This window comes from Pygocentrus nattereri, chromosome 7 (assembly GCF_015220715.1).
Source record: "Pygocentrus nattereri isolate fPygNat1 chromosome 7, fPygNat1.pri, whole genome shotgun sequence".
NCBI lineage: Eukaryota > Metazoa > Chordata > Actinopteri > Characiformes > Serrasalmidae > Pygocentrus > Pygocentrus nattereri.
The window spans coordinates 40,158,591-40,173,603 of record NC_051217.1 but is presented as its reverse complement, the minus strand read 5'-3'; the positions used below and the strand labels follow the sequence as shown (position 1 = coordinate 40,173,603).

Genomic DNA, 15,013 nt, shown 5'->3' with positions numbered 1-15,013 from the left:
TGGTTTTTACATTAATATGAAATGTTTAAAAAATAATCAAATACATGAATAAATAAGCAAACAACAAAAGCAACAAACAAAAATAAACAATGAAAATAATAAATAAATAATGAGTGCATGCAAAGCCTCCACATCATGATAAGGACAGGGGAAAACAACCAGACAAATAAACAAAAATAAAATTCATGCACTTAAATTGTTTCACTCTCAACAGAATCAAACAGAATCAGACTCATATTTGTCCTGTAATGAAATACTTTAGGCCCAATATTTCAGTGTCTTTCTTTTTTTATGCTTTGAGTGCAATTTGATGTGAAATCACTGTACAGGATAAAAGTTGCCCTGTTGTCTAATATTTGCTTTTGTTTACTTCATTCAGAAAGACTGACGCTACTGAGATAGAACCGTGAGTGGGGCATGAAAAGGTTCAGTACCATGTAAAGAGCTAGTCAACAAACATTGAAATGAATCTTTAGAGATCTTAGGCTACAATTATATTTTAAAAACATCACAATTTTAGTTGTATAATATAATATAATTCATATATACATAGCTTTTGCATTGATAACTTTTTTGTATTGATTCATCTTAATATCTGTTCATGTTGACAATTACTAAGTTCATGTTACTTAAAAATGCTTTTTACTATGACTGAAAAACTAATCCACCAAATTTAACATATGCCATTGGATCAGTGTAATTCTACCAGCAGTTGCCATAACTCAAAAGACTATTGCAAACACGTTGACTTATTTATTTATTTATTTATTTTTTTCACCCAATGCTTTTTTTTGTGTTTTTTTGTTTACATTTATTTGCATTCTTTCTGTGATTTTTTTTTTTATTCATGTCATTGTTTATCTTAAACATGTAAATATGAGTTAGTCTACTCATATTTACATGTTTATGGCTATTTGGTTCAGTGTTTAGAACAGGTGTTGAACATCTTACATTTACATTTATGGCATTTGGCAGATGCTCTTATCCAGAGCAACTTACAGTTTGATCATTTTACACAGGTAGGCGAAGGTGGTGTTAGGAGTCTTGCCCAAGGACTCATAGTGTAGTGTAGGGTGCTTACCCACGTGGGGATTGAAGCCCAGTCTACAGCGTAGAAGGCAGAGGTGTTACCCACTACACTAACCAACCAACATCTTAGTGTTGAGGTAATGTTTACATATATTGGCAGAGAATGAATGGCCCCTCTGCAGCCTTTTTAAAATGGACTGCCTGCATAGTATGTGAAATGGTTGGCACAAGAAATCGGGGGCACATGCGGGTTCCCCTTGTAAACCACATATGCCTTAGTTTCACAACTGACTGGGACCCCACTTCAATGTCCCCTGTTTCTTGATTGACTTGGGCCCCACTGCTGGGCAGCTTGAATAGTGGGCAAAATGTTTAAGATGCAATTTTTTGATGTGTTTGCTATTTAATGTTGCATTGACGTATAAAAATAGGTTAGTCACGAACAAAGAAACACACAAAAAAAACCCCAAAAAAAACAAACAAAAATAAGAAGCAGTTTTCTACGTGACATTCCAAATTTCGTATTTCCTGAAATAAACTAACAAACGAATTCAAATTCTCAAGGCCAATTCCAGGCTTAGGTAAGGAAAAAGCGTTGGGGTAAAAATGGGAAGACTTTTTAATCATATAAATGAATTAGCTCATCTATTTACAGTTTGCTACCATAGACCAGAAACACATATTGAGTTAATGCCATCATTAGATTCACATTGAATGCACAAACACGCCTCCTGTGCCTCACTCACACCCACACTGAAAGGACATTATAAGGAAGTGGTTACTTAAAGCACTGTGTCTCAGCCAGCCTATCCTTCAGAGGGCTGGGAGCAACCTAACACGCCATGCAGCTCACTTTAAGTGTCACAGCGTTTGTATCAGCGCTGTTTGTAGCTGGACTCAGCCCAGCAGAATGTAAAGCTGACCTGGTCAGCTGCAGGCTCTGGACTGATGCTCAGTTGCCTGCTTTTTCTATGAATGGAGATTTTATAATCGGAGGAATTTTTTCTATGCACTTCTACACGAGATCAGAGCAGAACACCTACACCAGACAGCCACTCCAGCCACAGTGCTCTGGGAGGTGTGACAGCACAGCCAGCAGGGCGTTTCACTAGAATTAAACAGAAGTTATAATGACCATATAGTTACGTTTTGCAGGCATGTGTTAGTTCTGTTTGAAACATGAAATGCTTTTGAAGGAATAATACGACAAAAAATGAAAATCTTAAATTTGTGTTACTGTCTAAACAGAATGGATTTCAGGGAGCTGCGCTTCGCTCGTGCCATGGAGTTCACCATCCACGAGATCAACAACAGATCGGATCTCCTGCCGGGAATCACGTTAGGATACCAGATACACGACTCGTGCTCTGAAGCGCCGATGGCTGTTAAAGTTGCATTCCAGTTTGCAAACGGCATGGAACCATTTTACAATGATACTGATTCCTGTTCAAAATCTGCAGCTGCTGCTGTTCCTGCTCTAGTAGGAGAATCTGCTTCTACCACTTCAATTAGCATGGCTAGAATTCTGGGCCTTTTTGGAATTCCACAGGTGACTATAGTGGAATGTTGTGCCAACTTGACTTACTGCCCTTCTGTTGCTATCGCAATAGAAAAAATCTGTATGATGTATTATTTGTCATTAATATTGGTAATGATTGGTAAACGGAGCATATTTAGCTTCAGAGTCAAATATCTTGGCAAGGTTGTACAAAAACGGAAGGAACAATCAAGGAAAAGATGCAACGCCTACTAAAGTAACGGTTCTTCTGCATTTTTTGTTTAATATCAGGTGAGTCACTACTCAACCTGTGCATGTCTGAGCGATAAGCGTCAGTATCCTGCCTTCCTCAGGACCGTGCCTAGTGACCAACACCAAGCGGCCGCACTGGCAAGAATGGTGAAGTATTTCGGCTGGACATGGATTGGGGCAGTGCGCAGCGACACAGACTATGGAAATTATGGAATGGCGTCGTTTCTAAAGGCTGCGCAGGAGGAGGGAATCTGTGTGGAGTACTCCGAGTCCTACTACAGAACACAACCGCGCAGTAAACTGGAGAGAGTGGCGAACGTCATCCGGAGATCAACAGCCCGGGTAATAGTAGCGTTTGTTAACTCAGGAGATATGAGGTTTCTGTTGGAGGAGCTGGCGAGACAGCCGCCGCCTCCCATGCAGTGGATCGGCAGCGAAACGTGGGTCACTCACCCAGAATTTCTTAAATTTAACATGTGCGCTGGGGCGATAGGATTTGGGATCCCCCGCTCGGTGATTCCAGGTCTTCGTGAGTTTCTTCTGGATCTCTCTCCAGCACAAGCACTGAAATCTCCTCTGCTGACGGAGTTTTGGGAGAGCTCGTTCAGCTGTAGCCTAAAAGGCTCCTCAGAGGGCGCGCGGGAATGTGACGGCAGCGAGGACATCCGCGCGCTGCAGAACCCGTATACAGACACGTCGCAGCTGCGCATCACTAACATGGTGTATAAAGCTACGTATGCCATAGCGCATGCCATCCACGCTGTTATCTGTAATGACACGCAGTGCGACAAGAGCGCTAAATTCACACCATGGCAGGTATAAAACTCCCGCTTTTTAAGCCCAAATAACTACAGCAAGCATTCTTGTTTTGTTTATTAATTGTCAGCATTAATATACTAACAGTAAAAATAATCTTGATTAAATAGGAAGTCTTGTATTTAAAGACCAGATGCATGCTGGGAAATATCTTTATATATATATAAGATATATATATATATGTGTATTAATTTATATTTTGTAGAAGCTTTTTATGTTACTGTATTCCTCTGCAGATACTGAACCAGCTCAAGAGAGTGAACTTCACTGCAAAGAATGGTTTTCAGGTCTCCTTTGATTCCAGTGGAGAACCTGTGGCCGTCTACGAGCTCATAAACTGGCAGTTTAAGAAAGATGGTAGGTTGGATTTTGTGACTGTGGGTCACTACGACTCATCCAGACCAAGAGGCCAGGAGTTCAGTATGAGCAGAGCTATCAGCTGGATGCAAGAACAGAATGAGGTACAGTATAACTCCCTGCACTCTTCAAGGTCCGATAACATAGAAAACCTTTGCAGGAGTATAGAACTTTCAGAATACAGGGGCCAGGTAAGAATCATAGATGCTATTGGGTTGAGACACTGCTGGAAAAAAATGTAAACAAAATTGTGTTACTTTATTCAAATGATGTGAAAAGCACTGCATTTTTTTGCTATGTATAGTCTATCCACCATTTCCAAATGAATAAAATATTTAAGCTCCACAATGATTGTTAAAGAAAAATAAATGACAAAACTAATGCAATGCATTTAATCCTTCATAAGGAATAGTATCAGGTAAATTAAATCACTTTTTCCTGAATGAGACAGGCACAGAATATTTGATTAATTTGGAGCAAGAAAATGCAAAAGGTTTGGCTTCAAACACTAAAGTTTTCCGCATCTTATTATTGAGTTTCCTTTGATACTTTCTCTATTGTCTTTTTTAGGTTCCAAGGTCTGTGTGCAGTGAGAGCTGTCCTCCAGGAACCAGGAAGGCTGTGCAGAAAGGAAAGCCAGTCTGTTGCTATGACTGTATACCATGTGCAGAAGGAGAGATCAGCAACAAGACAGGTTGGGTATCATAATAAAATTACTGACGTTCACACACAACACCAGTCCAAGGTACTGACTTCCCATCTTTTTAAGACCTCATTGTAGGGTTATGTCTGTTCTGACAACTTTACTTTCCTGACTTCTTAGACTCTTTAGACTGTTTGCACTGCCCTCCCGAGTTCTGGCCCAATGCCCATCAAGACAGCTGCCTCCCCAAGCCTGTGGAGTTCCTGTCCTGGGACGACACTCTGAGCATCATCCTGACCGTGTTCTCCATCAGTGGAGCCTTCATAGCTGTATGTGTGGCTGCTGTTTTCTACAAACACAAAACTTCTCCAATTGTCCGAGCAAACAACTCAGAGCTGAGCTTCCTGCTGCTCTTCTCACTGACGCTGTGTTTTCTCTGTTCACTTACTTTCATTGGTCGACCCTCTGAGTGGTCCTGTATGCTGCGTCACACAACATTTGGGATCACCTTCGTCCTCTGCATCTCCTGTGTTCTGGGGAAAACAATAGTGGTGTTAATGGCCTTCAGAGCTACACTTCCAGGCAGTAATGCCATGAAATGGTTTGGGCCTCCACAGCAGAGACTCAGTGTTCTGACTTTCACTCTTGTACAGGTTCTTATTTGTGTGCTATGGTTAAAATTATCCCCTCCTTTTCCCTTCAGAAATTTGAAGCATTACAAGGAGAGGATAATACTGGAATGTGGATTAGGTTCAGCTGTAGGTTTCTGGGCTGTGCTGGGTTATATAGGATTTCTGGCTCTTTTGTGTTTTATTTTGGCTTTTCTAGCACGGAAGCTGCCTGATAACTTTAATGAAGCCAAGTTCATCACATTCAGCATGCTCATATTCTGTGCAGTTTGGATCACCTTCATCCCAGCTTATGTCAGCTCTCCTGGAAAGTTCACTGTAGCTGTAGAGATATTTGCTATTCTGGCCTCAAGCTTTGGTTTGATTATTTGTATTTTTTCTCCCAAGTGCTTCATAATTGTTTTTAGGCCACAGCAGAATAACAAGAAATATCTTATGAATAAAGTATCCTCCAAGGGTCTTTGAGACTCTGCCACAAATGGCATAATGAAAAACTCAGATCAACCACTCATTTATTCCGGTCATTTTCTTATTCCAAATTCACTCAAATATTTGATCCTTTACCTTTCACTTCATGAACAGTAAATCTTGTTTGAGTGTTCAATATTTTATTGTATATAAACATATTGTATGTAATCCTATTGTTGCGATATTTGTGTTTGTGTGTCAGAGAGGCTATGGCAAAAAGTTTTACTTTAGGTGACAAATTAAAAGAAAAATTGACAACAATGTAGGAAGGTGTTGGGCCACAATAAAACACCACATCAGCCTCAGTTCCCTTGGCACAGGTCCTGCAAGTTTTTGGAACTGTACTGGAGGGATAAACCCCATTCTTCCTGAAGATACAGTATTTCCTCAGTTGTTGCTTTGATTATGGTGGAGAAAATCGTCGTCTAACATCCCTCGTAGGTGTGCAGCTGAGTTGAGATCTGGTGACTGTGAATCCCATATTATATCCCATATTATATATATTTCCACACATTTCAAGCTGTTCAGTTACTCCTTATGGCCTGTGGATAGGGGCAATAGGGGTTTTAATTTTACTGCAGTCACTCCTACAGATGAAGTGTCCTAATGGTTTAAGAAACAATACAGTAGTTAAATATGTCTGAGGCTTGAAAGATACAGTTTTCTTAGTGAGCTATGAGTTTTCTGATTGTTTTGAAAATTTACGCACACACATAACGCAAAATCCATACATTAACATGTGAAAACATCTGGAAAAGCTTATTCTATTTACTTCAGAGAAAGCAAGGGGCCCAAACTCTCTCCTGGGACCTGAAACTGGGGCCCCCTCACTCATTCCAAACCTAAGACATAGTGCTCCCAGAGAGCACACAGAAAATCTGACTTAACGTATGGAATGACAGATAAAAATATGAAGAAAAACATGAATATTGCAATATAACAATATAACAAATACAAGATAAGTGTAAATACACCTCAATAACTAAAAGGAAATATATGTCTGTGTATGTGTCCTATACCTTGGATTTCTTGTTTCATATTTTGGCGTCAGCATAAAAGAAGAGCCAGAAGAAGCCATTATTTCTGTTCAAGGCAATGTTCTTTTACTGAACAAACCAGGAAAGGTCAGTGAATACAGCGATGGCACAGCAGGGAAGGTCGGTTCTAACCCTACACCTTCACTGTATGGTAGGCACTTAACCCACACCAGCTAAACCATCAGCTGTTCCTCTGTTGTGGCCATACTTAGGGTCATTTTTAAGAAATAATCCATGACCATAACAATGTAGTGGTTCTCATCATAGTAGCGCACCTAGGACATCCACACGACTCTCTCTGTTGGGGCTCTGGAACAGAAGGACTGCAATGGGCCATGCGATGGCTGTGGTGGTCCCTTCTTTGCCAAAATAGGGTCTTGCCCAAGCCAAAGTGCCCCATTACATGCAACACACCCATCATCATTTTCTGCAGGCTGTGCACCAGCAACTGCCACATACGCTTTCCATGCTCCGGTTAATCCACATGTACTACAGCTGCTTGTCCTTGCATCCTGATCCAGTCAGTGTGAAGTGCCTTAGCGGTGTTCTTGCATGGCATCACTTCTGTTCAGTTCAGTTTCTTTCCCACCTGGAGACGAACAGTGTGCCCAGGGTAGTTCAGTACCCTCCTTCTGAGCATGGTAGAACTCCAAAAACAGACTTGACAGACTTGAACAAATGCAACAGCAGTGGTGCTCCTCTCTTTTGTTACCATCTTCTCTTAAAATGTGCACAATACCAGCTCTCCTCATCAATGCACAGGCCATCATTATCACACAGGTCCCCAGTGTCGGCTGGTAAAGTGGTGTTCCTGTAATGTCGTGATCTGCCTGGCGACCTGACCCTCAGGCTCATTTTAATGCATGAGCCAAGTCAATGACAAATGATCAGTGTACAAAATGAAGGGTACACCACACAGGTAAAGGGGGAAAAGCCGCAGCCTCACCACAATGGACAACAGCTCCCTTCGCATCCATCCTGCAAGAGGACAGCGGCAGTACCCTTTTGACTAGCACCTGTCGTCAGGATCAACTCACCACCAGCCCTGGGGCACAACCAACAACACTGAATGTGACTTGACAGAGCAATTGTTTTGATGGTGAGATGATGCACCTCTACCTCTCCTGCATCTATGTTTGAAATCATCAGTGTATCTATATAGCTAGATATGTCTGTGTTGCTACAACAGCAATCCATACAGAAAGGCTGTCAAGGTATTGTCAGAACCTTAAAACTGGTCCATCAGTGGTGCTGCAGGCCGGCTATATATCAAGAGATAATAGATTTTTGTAAGAATTACAACAGGTGTCTTGTTTCCAAAGACAATCAAAACTGAAAATGTTTTTGAATAGATTTAAAGCCTTTAAGCTTTTGCAGAGTGTGGCATTGGATTTTACACTGCTGAAGCCCTCTCAGAATGGAAAGGAGCACGTTGATGTTTGTAGATATGTTTAATATTTTTCTTTCTTTTTCATTTTATGTTGCTAACCTTGGCATTTTAGTTTGTAATGTCAAGTATCACTTTTTTTCCTGTCTTCAGTCTTTTTATACAGCCTCATTTCCAAAATAAGTGGGACACTGTGCAAAATGATAATAAAAACAGAAGGATATTATGTGCATAACATTTAAACTCTATATTACATAAACCCCATTTGTTGAAAATAGTACAAAAACAACATATCAAATGTTGAAACTATGAAATTTTATTGTTTGTGAAAAATATTATCCATTGTGAATTTGATGGCAGCAACCCATTTTAAAAATGTTGAGATGGGGCACCAAAGGACTGGTAAAGTTGTGTAATGCTTAAAGAAACACCAGGTGGAACATCTCACAAGTAGTTGTGTTAGTAGGCAGTGACTTAATAAGATGATTTGGCATTTAAAAAGCAGTGAGAGAAATGGTTTTAAGAAGAAACTCAAATTTAAAAACGATTGGTGAATGAGGCTCAATGTTTTTTACAGAGGGTTTTGGTTATTTCGGCAAGACAACGCTACACTTTTTATTTTATTTATAGTTTATAATTACTTTTTAAATTACATCATTGAAATGAAATTTCTCCACTAGCTGGGACTCACTTGCCCGGTACTTCCTTGCATTTCCTCATCGTAACACTATAAGAAACATTAGTTTTAACGGACAAATAGAGAATACGATGGAAACAATTTTAAACTAGCTGAACTAGTTTAGTTTAATTTTAAGTTAACAGAACAAAAACATTTTTATATTCTATTTATTAATGAGTTGAAGTTCAATTACTTCAACTTTTAAGGTAGTCTGGCTACAAATTTGTTAAAAGTTATTTTTTGAATCACATTAAAAAACTGAAATCCCTTTCATATGCAAAAGTATGTGACATGTCTCACTTAAATTTTAAGGTCTTTAACCGTCAGATAAGTTTGCAAAACAGAATGTAAATGTAAATGTTGTAATCACTTGATGTTAAATTAACACATAAGTAGGTCACCCATAAAAAATTAAAACTAGGATTTAAAATGTAAAAACTTGGAGATTTACGTTTTTGTGTTTTATGGGTTATTAATACCATGGTCATGTTGAACTAACAGAAATGAACATTTCCACCCCCCCATGGGTTAAACACAAGGCCCGCGATACAATCCTTACCGGCCGCAAAAGTATTTTAATTTTCTGTTAATATTAGCCCAATTCACAGTGCACTACACTACAATCCCCAGCATGCACTGCAACGTAATGTGTGCTCAGACTCTCCTACTCTCCTCCCCTATGGTACAGTAGATACAGCTCAATTTTACACAATTCCATACAAGTCATATCTCCAAACAACTAACTGCAGTTCAGCCAATATAACCACCCAACAACAGCTCAGCAGCTCAGAAACTGAATACAGGCATCAATGAACTTGTAGCAACAAAAGGATGCCAGGTGTGTAGTTGAAGGAAATAGGTAGGTTTCAGAGGCTGAGCTTCTGGTGACAAATCACATTCTGAAAATGTCGAGTATTCATGAAATGTTTCAAGGTCTAGTGAAAGTGCCTGTATTTTACGCTTGACATGAATAAGCAGTGGTCAGGTCTGTTTATGGCAAAATGTTAATTAAAAATAAAATAAAACATTTCTCCGGCCCAAGTATTTGTCGAGATTTCTTCATATGATCCTTTTAGTGATTTGAGTTTGACACCTCTATTAATGTGTTTCGAAATCTTTGATCAGAAGGAACAACTGGATATGTCAAATTTCATATGGCGTTTGTAACATTTTACTTATTCAGTTAATTCATTAATGATATCAAAAATGAAACTGCATAAACTGTCTGAGCGACGCGTATCCTTCAGAGCTTGGAATATCGATGCACTCGTTTTTGGAATTTTCTGTTAACGTTAAGTTCACTGGTCTGAAAGCGGAATCTGACTCAAATGCTATGAAAGAAATTATTGTACATATGAAGCTATGGCTCAGAATCCTTTTTAGAGCTTCATAGAATTTCATGCAAGCCAACAGCAGCAAGCCCACCAAAGCGTATTTATGAGAGTTTAGACAGGGCTCTGCAAAAGAATATTAACTAATTAAATGGCAGAGGCTTAATCAAGAGCATGTGCCATAGTATTGCCTATAAATGAGAAAAAAAAATCGTTTACATGTAAAACATTAGGAGACTTAAAAAAATATAAAGCGCAGAGCAGTGTAGTTTAAAATAATGACAAATAAAACATACATGTGAACAAATATAAGTATGTGGAGCACATGTTCCACGGTTGATGAGGTCCACAGTTTGCTTCAGCAACAATATTATAGACCAGAAACACACAGCAACTTAATGCCATCATTAGATTCACATTGAATACATGACCACGCCTCCAGTACCGATTTCACACCCACACTGAAAGGGAATTATATTGATGTGGTTACTTAAAGCACTGTGTCTCAGCCAGCCTATCCTTCAGAGGGCTGGGAGCAACCTAACACGCCATGCAGCTCACTTTAAGTGTCACAGCGTTTGTATCAGCGCTGTTTGTAGCTGGACTCAGCCCAGCAGAATGTAAAGCTGACCTGGTCAGCTGCAGGCTCTGGACTGATGCTCAGTTGCCTGCTTTTTCTATGAATGGAGATTTTATAATCGGAGGAATTTTTTCTATGCACTTCTACACGAGATCAGAGCAGAACACCTACACCAGACAGCCACTCCAGCCACAGTGCTCTGGGAGGTGTGACAGCACAGCCAGCAGGGCGTTTCTTTAAGTAGAGGTTATAATTAAGTAGATGAAATAATTACGTCTTTAAGCAGAAGTTATAATTACTCTATGTTTTTTGCTGGCATGTATTAGTTGCATTTGCAAAATGAAATGCATTAGAAAAAAACTGGTTATAAAATATGTTACTGTTACTGTCTTTATACAGTATGGATTTCAGGGAGCTGCGCTTCGCGCGTGCCATGGAGTTCACCATCCAGGAGATCAACAACAGAACAGATCTCCTGCCGGGAATCACGTTAGGATACCAGATACACGACTCGTGCGCTGCCGTGCCGATGTGTATCAAAGCTGCATTTCAGTTTGCAAACGGCCTGGATCCATTTTACAATGATACTGATTCCTGTTCAAAATCAGCAGCTGCAGCTGTTCCTGCTCTCGTGGGAGAGTCTGCTTCCACCACCTCAATCAGCATGGCTAGAAATCTGGGCCTTTTTGGAATTCCAGAGGTGAATGTAGCGGGATGCACTTTATTGAACGATATTTATAAGCTCCCTTCTTTTGCCATCCCAGTTGAAATAGCTGCAACATTTCGTATAAATGATTGGTATATGGGGCCTATTTAGTCTGAAAGTGAAAAGGAAGAATGTATATAAAAACGAATGAAACAATCGACGAAAAGATGCAAAGCCTACTAAAGTAACGGTTCTTTTGCATTTTTATTTGATTAACAGGTGAGTCACTACGCAACCTGCGCATGTCTGAGCGATAAGCGTCAGTATCCTGCCTTCTTCAGGACTATACCAAGTGACCACCACCAAGCGGCCGCACTGGCAAGAATGGTGAAGTATTTCGGCTGGACATGGATTGGGGCAGTGCGCAGCGACACAGACTATGGAAATTATGGAATGGCGTCGTTTCTAAAGGCTGCGCAGGAGGAGGGAATCTGTGTGGAGTACTCCGAGTCCTACTACAGAACACAACCGCGCAGTAAACTGGAGAGAGTGGCGAACGTCATCCGGAGATCAACAGCCCGGGTAATAGTAGCGTTTCTTAACTCAGGAGATATGAGGTTTCTGTTGGAGGAGCTGGCGAGACAGCCGCCGCCTCCACTTCAGTGGATCGGCAGCGAGGCGTGGATCACTCACCCAGAATTTCTTAAATATAACATGTGCGCTGGGGCGATAGGATTTGGGATCCCCCGCTCGGTGATTCCAGGTCTCCGTGAGTTTCTTCTGGATCTCTCTCCAGCACAAGCACTGAAATCTCCTCTGCTAACGGAGTTTTGGGAGAGCTCGTTCAGCTGTAGCCTAAAAGGCTCCTCAGAGGGCGCGCGGGAATGTGATGGCAGTGAGGATATCCGCGCGCTGCAGAACCCGTATACAGACACGTCGCAGCTGCGCATCACTAACCTGGTGTATAAAGCTACGTATGCCATAGCGCATGCCATCCACGGTGTTATCTGTAATGACACGCAGTGCGACAAGAGCGCTAAATTCACACCATGGCAGGTATAAAACAACAAATCACTAATCACCTAAATAAATAATATAATATAATAGCCCAAATCACTAAAATAAATATTCTTGTTTTTTTTATATTTGTAGCAATATTAATGCTCATCATTAAACATTAGGTTATTCATGTAAAGACTGGATTCAGGCTTTATAGAGACTTTTTGTTACTGTGTTTCACTGCAGATACTCGACCAGCTCAAGAGAGTGAACTTCACCACAAAGAATGGTTTCCAGGTCTCATTTGATTCCAGTGGAGATCCTGTGGCCGTCTACGAGCTCATAAACTGGCAGTTTAAGAAAGATGGTAGGTTGGATTTTGTGACTGTGGGTCACTACGACTCATCCAGACCAAGGGGCCAGGAGTTCAGTATGAGCAGAGCTATCAGCTGGATGGGGGGACAAACTGAGGTACAGTATAACTCCCTGCACTCTTCAAGGTCCGATAACATAGAAAACCTTTGCAGGAGTATAGAACTTTCAGAATACAGGGGCCAGGTAAGAATCATAGATGCTATTGGGTTGAGACACTGCTGGAAAAAAATGTAAACAAAATTGTGTTACTTTATTCAAATGATGTGAAAAGCATTGCATTTTTTTGCTATGTATAGTCTATCCACCATTTCCAAATGAATAAAATATTTAAGCTCCACAATGATTGTTAAAGAAAAATAAATGACAAAACTAATGCAATGCATTTTAGTCCTTCTATTAGTTATAATAGAAGTATAACTCTAGTATAACTCACTAAAGTAAGAGGTAAAGTAACATAATAGACTGTTTTATAACAGACTGTTCAGTCAGTATAGTCCATGTATGGAAATTAAGCTGCAGAAATGTCCGTTTTGTAACATTAAAAATGTATATATTTTTTCATGTCACCCTACAGTAGTTTAGCTGAATTTATTTCTGTGACTTGTAATGAAAGAAAGATGGATTACAAAATGGTAATGAAAAAAAAATCATAACCGTTTTTGGTGCACAAAACTATCACAGGTAGAACTTAGATGTCAATGAAACTGCAAGAAAAATGTAGATGTTTCAAATGTGAAATATAGAAGACAAATCCCTGCTCCAAGTAATATGTATAATATTTTAATAAATGTTGGATTGATTGTTAATAAACTGAGATCAAGGAAACTACATACTGTATAGCATCACCACCTTCTAAAATTAAAATTTCAAGCTTGTGATTAAGGAGCTACACTTCACGCTTTCTGTAATGTCTTTTGTAGGTTCCAAGATCTGTGTGCAGTGAGAGCTGTCCTCCAGGCATGAGAAAGGCTGTGCAGAAAGGAAAGCCAGTCTGCTGCTATGACTGTATACCATGTGCTGAAGGAGAGATCAGCAACAACACAGGTTGGATATCATAAGAAAAATGCCTTGTTTTTCTTGTCTCTATTCCATTGTAATTTCATACATACATAAAACAGTTACTCCGGAAATGCGGGTGAATGTCCTAAATCTCCTTCTGTTACCATCAAATGATCAAGAAAAACAAATATAAATTTTGCAAATAATTGTAAACTCCCTTAAATATTCAAATTCATACAGTTCATTTCTCAGTCAGGTAAACAGTCAGTTAACCTATGACATCAGTTGCAGTCACTTATTTTCTCTAAGATGCCGCCTCATTGTAGGTTTATGTCTGTTATAGCGTTCTTATTTTACGTTTCATGGCTTCTTAGACTGTCTGAACTGTGTGCGCTGCCTTCCTGAGTTCTGGCCCAATACCCCGCAAGACAGCTGCCTCCCCAAGCCTGTGGAGTTCCTGTCCTGGGATGACACTCTGAGCATCATCCTGACAGTGTTCTCCATCACTGGGGCCTTCATAGCTGTATGTGTGGCTGTTGTCATCTACAAACACAGAGCTTCTCCCATCGTTCGAGCCAGCAACTCAGAGCTGAGCTTCCTGCTGCTCTTCTCACTGACACTGTGTTTCCTCTGCTCTCTTACTTTCATTGGTCGGCCCTCTGAGTGGTCCTGCATGCTGCGCCACACAGCGTTTGGGATCACCTTCGTCCTCTGCATCTCCTGTGTTCTGGGGAAAACAATAGTGGTGTTAATGGCCTTCAGAGCTACACTTCCAGGCAGTAATGCTATGAAATGGTTTGGGCCTCCACAGCAGAGACTCAGTGTTCTCACCTTCACTCTCATTCAGGTCCTTATTTGTGTTCTTTGGTTGACAAAATCTCCTCCTCTCCCCTTCAAAAATCTAGAACAATACAAGGAAAGGATAATCCTGGAATGTGGATTAGGTTCAGCTATAGGATTCTGGGCTGTGCTGGGTTATATAGGATTTCTGGCTCTTTTGTGTTTTATTTTGGCTTTTCTAGCAAGGAAGCTGCCTGATAACTTTAATGAAGCCAAGTTCATCACATTCAGCATGCTCATATTCTGTGCAGTATGGATCACCTTTATCCCAGCTTATGTCAGCTCTCCTGGAAAGTTCACTGTAGCTGTAGAGATATTTGCTATTTTAGCATCAAGCTTTGGCTTAATCATTTGTATTTTTGCTCCCAAGTGTTTCATAATTGTTTTTAGGCCACAGCAGAATACCAAGAAACACATCATGGGCAAGGTACCCTCCAAGGCTCTTTGA

The 15,013-nt window shown here is 40.3% G+C and overlaps 1 protein-coding gene across 1 annotated transcript in view; it reads left to right on the top strand.

Annotated features, from left to right (window-relative positions):
* LOC108434030 (vomeronasal type-2 receptor 1-like) overlaps positions 1-15,013 on the top strand; it is a 17,848-nt gene extending 2,835 nt beyond the window's left edge. The window contains exons 2-11 of the mRNA XM_037539892.1: positions 380-425; positions 2,278-2,578; positions 2,819-3,595; positions 3,832-4,143; positions 4,523-4,646; positions 4,776-4,969; positions 11,632-12,408; positions 12,598-12,822; positions 13,647-13,770; positions 14,100-15,013. Of these exons, the coding sequence (XP_037395789.1) occupies positions 418-425; positions 2,278-2,578; positions 2,819-3,595; positions 3,832-4,143; positions 4,523-4,646; positions 4,776-4,969; positions 11,632-12,408; positions 12,598-12,822; positions 13,647-13,770; positions 14,100-15,013 (3,756 nt within the window). The 5' untranslated portion in view covers positions 380-417. The remainder of the gene's footprint in view (positions 1-379; positions 426-2,277; positions 2,579-2,818; positions 3,596-3,831; positions 4,144-4,522; positions 4,647-4,775; positions 4,970-11,631; positions 12,409-12,597; positions 12,823-13,646; positions 13,771-14,099) is intronic.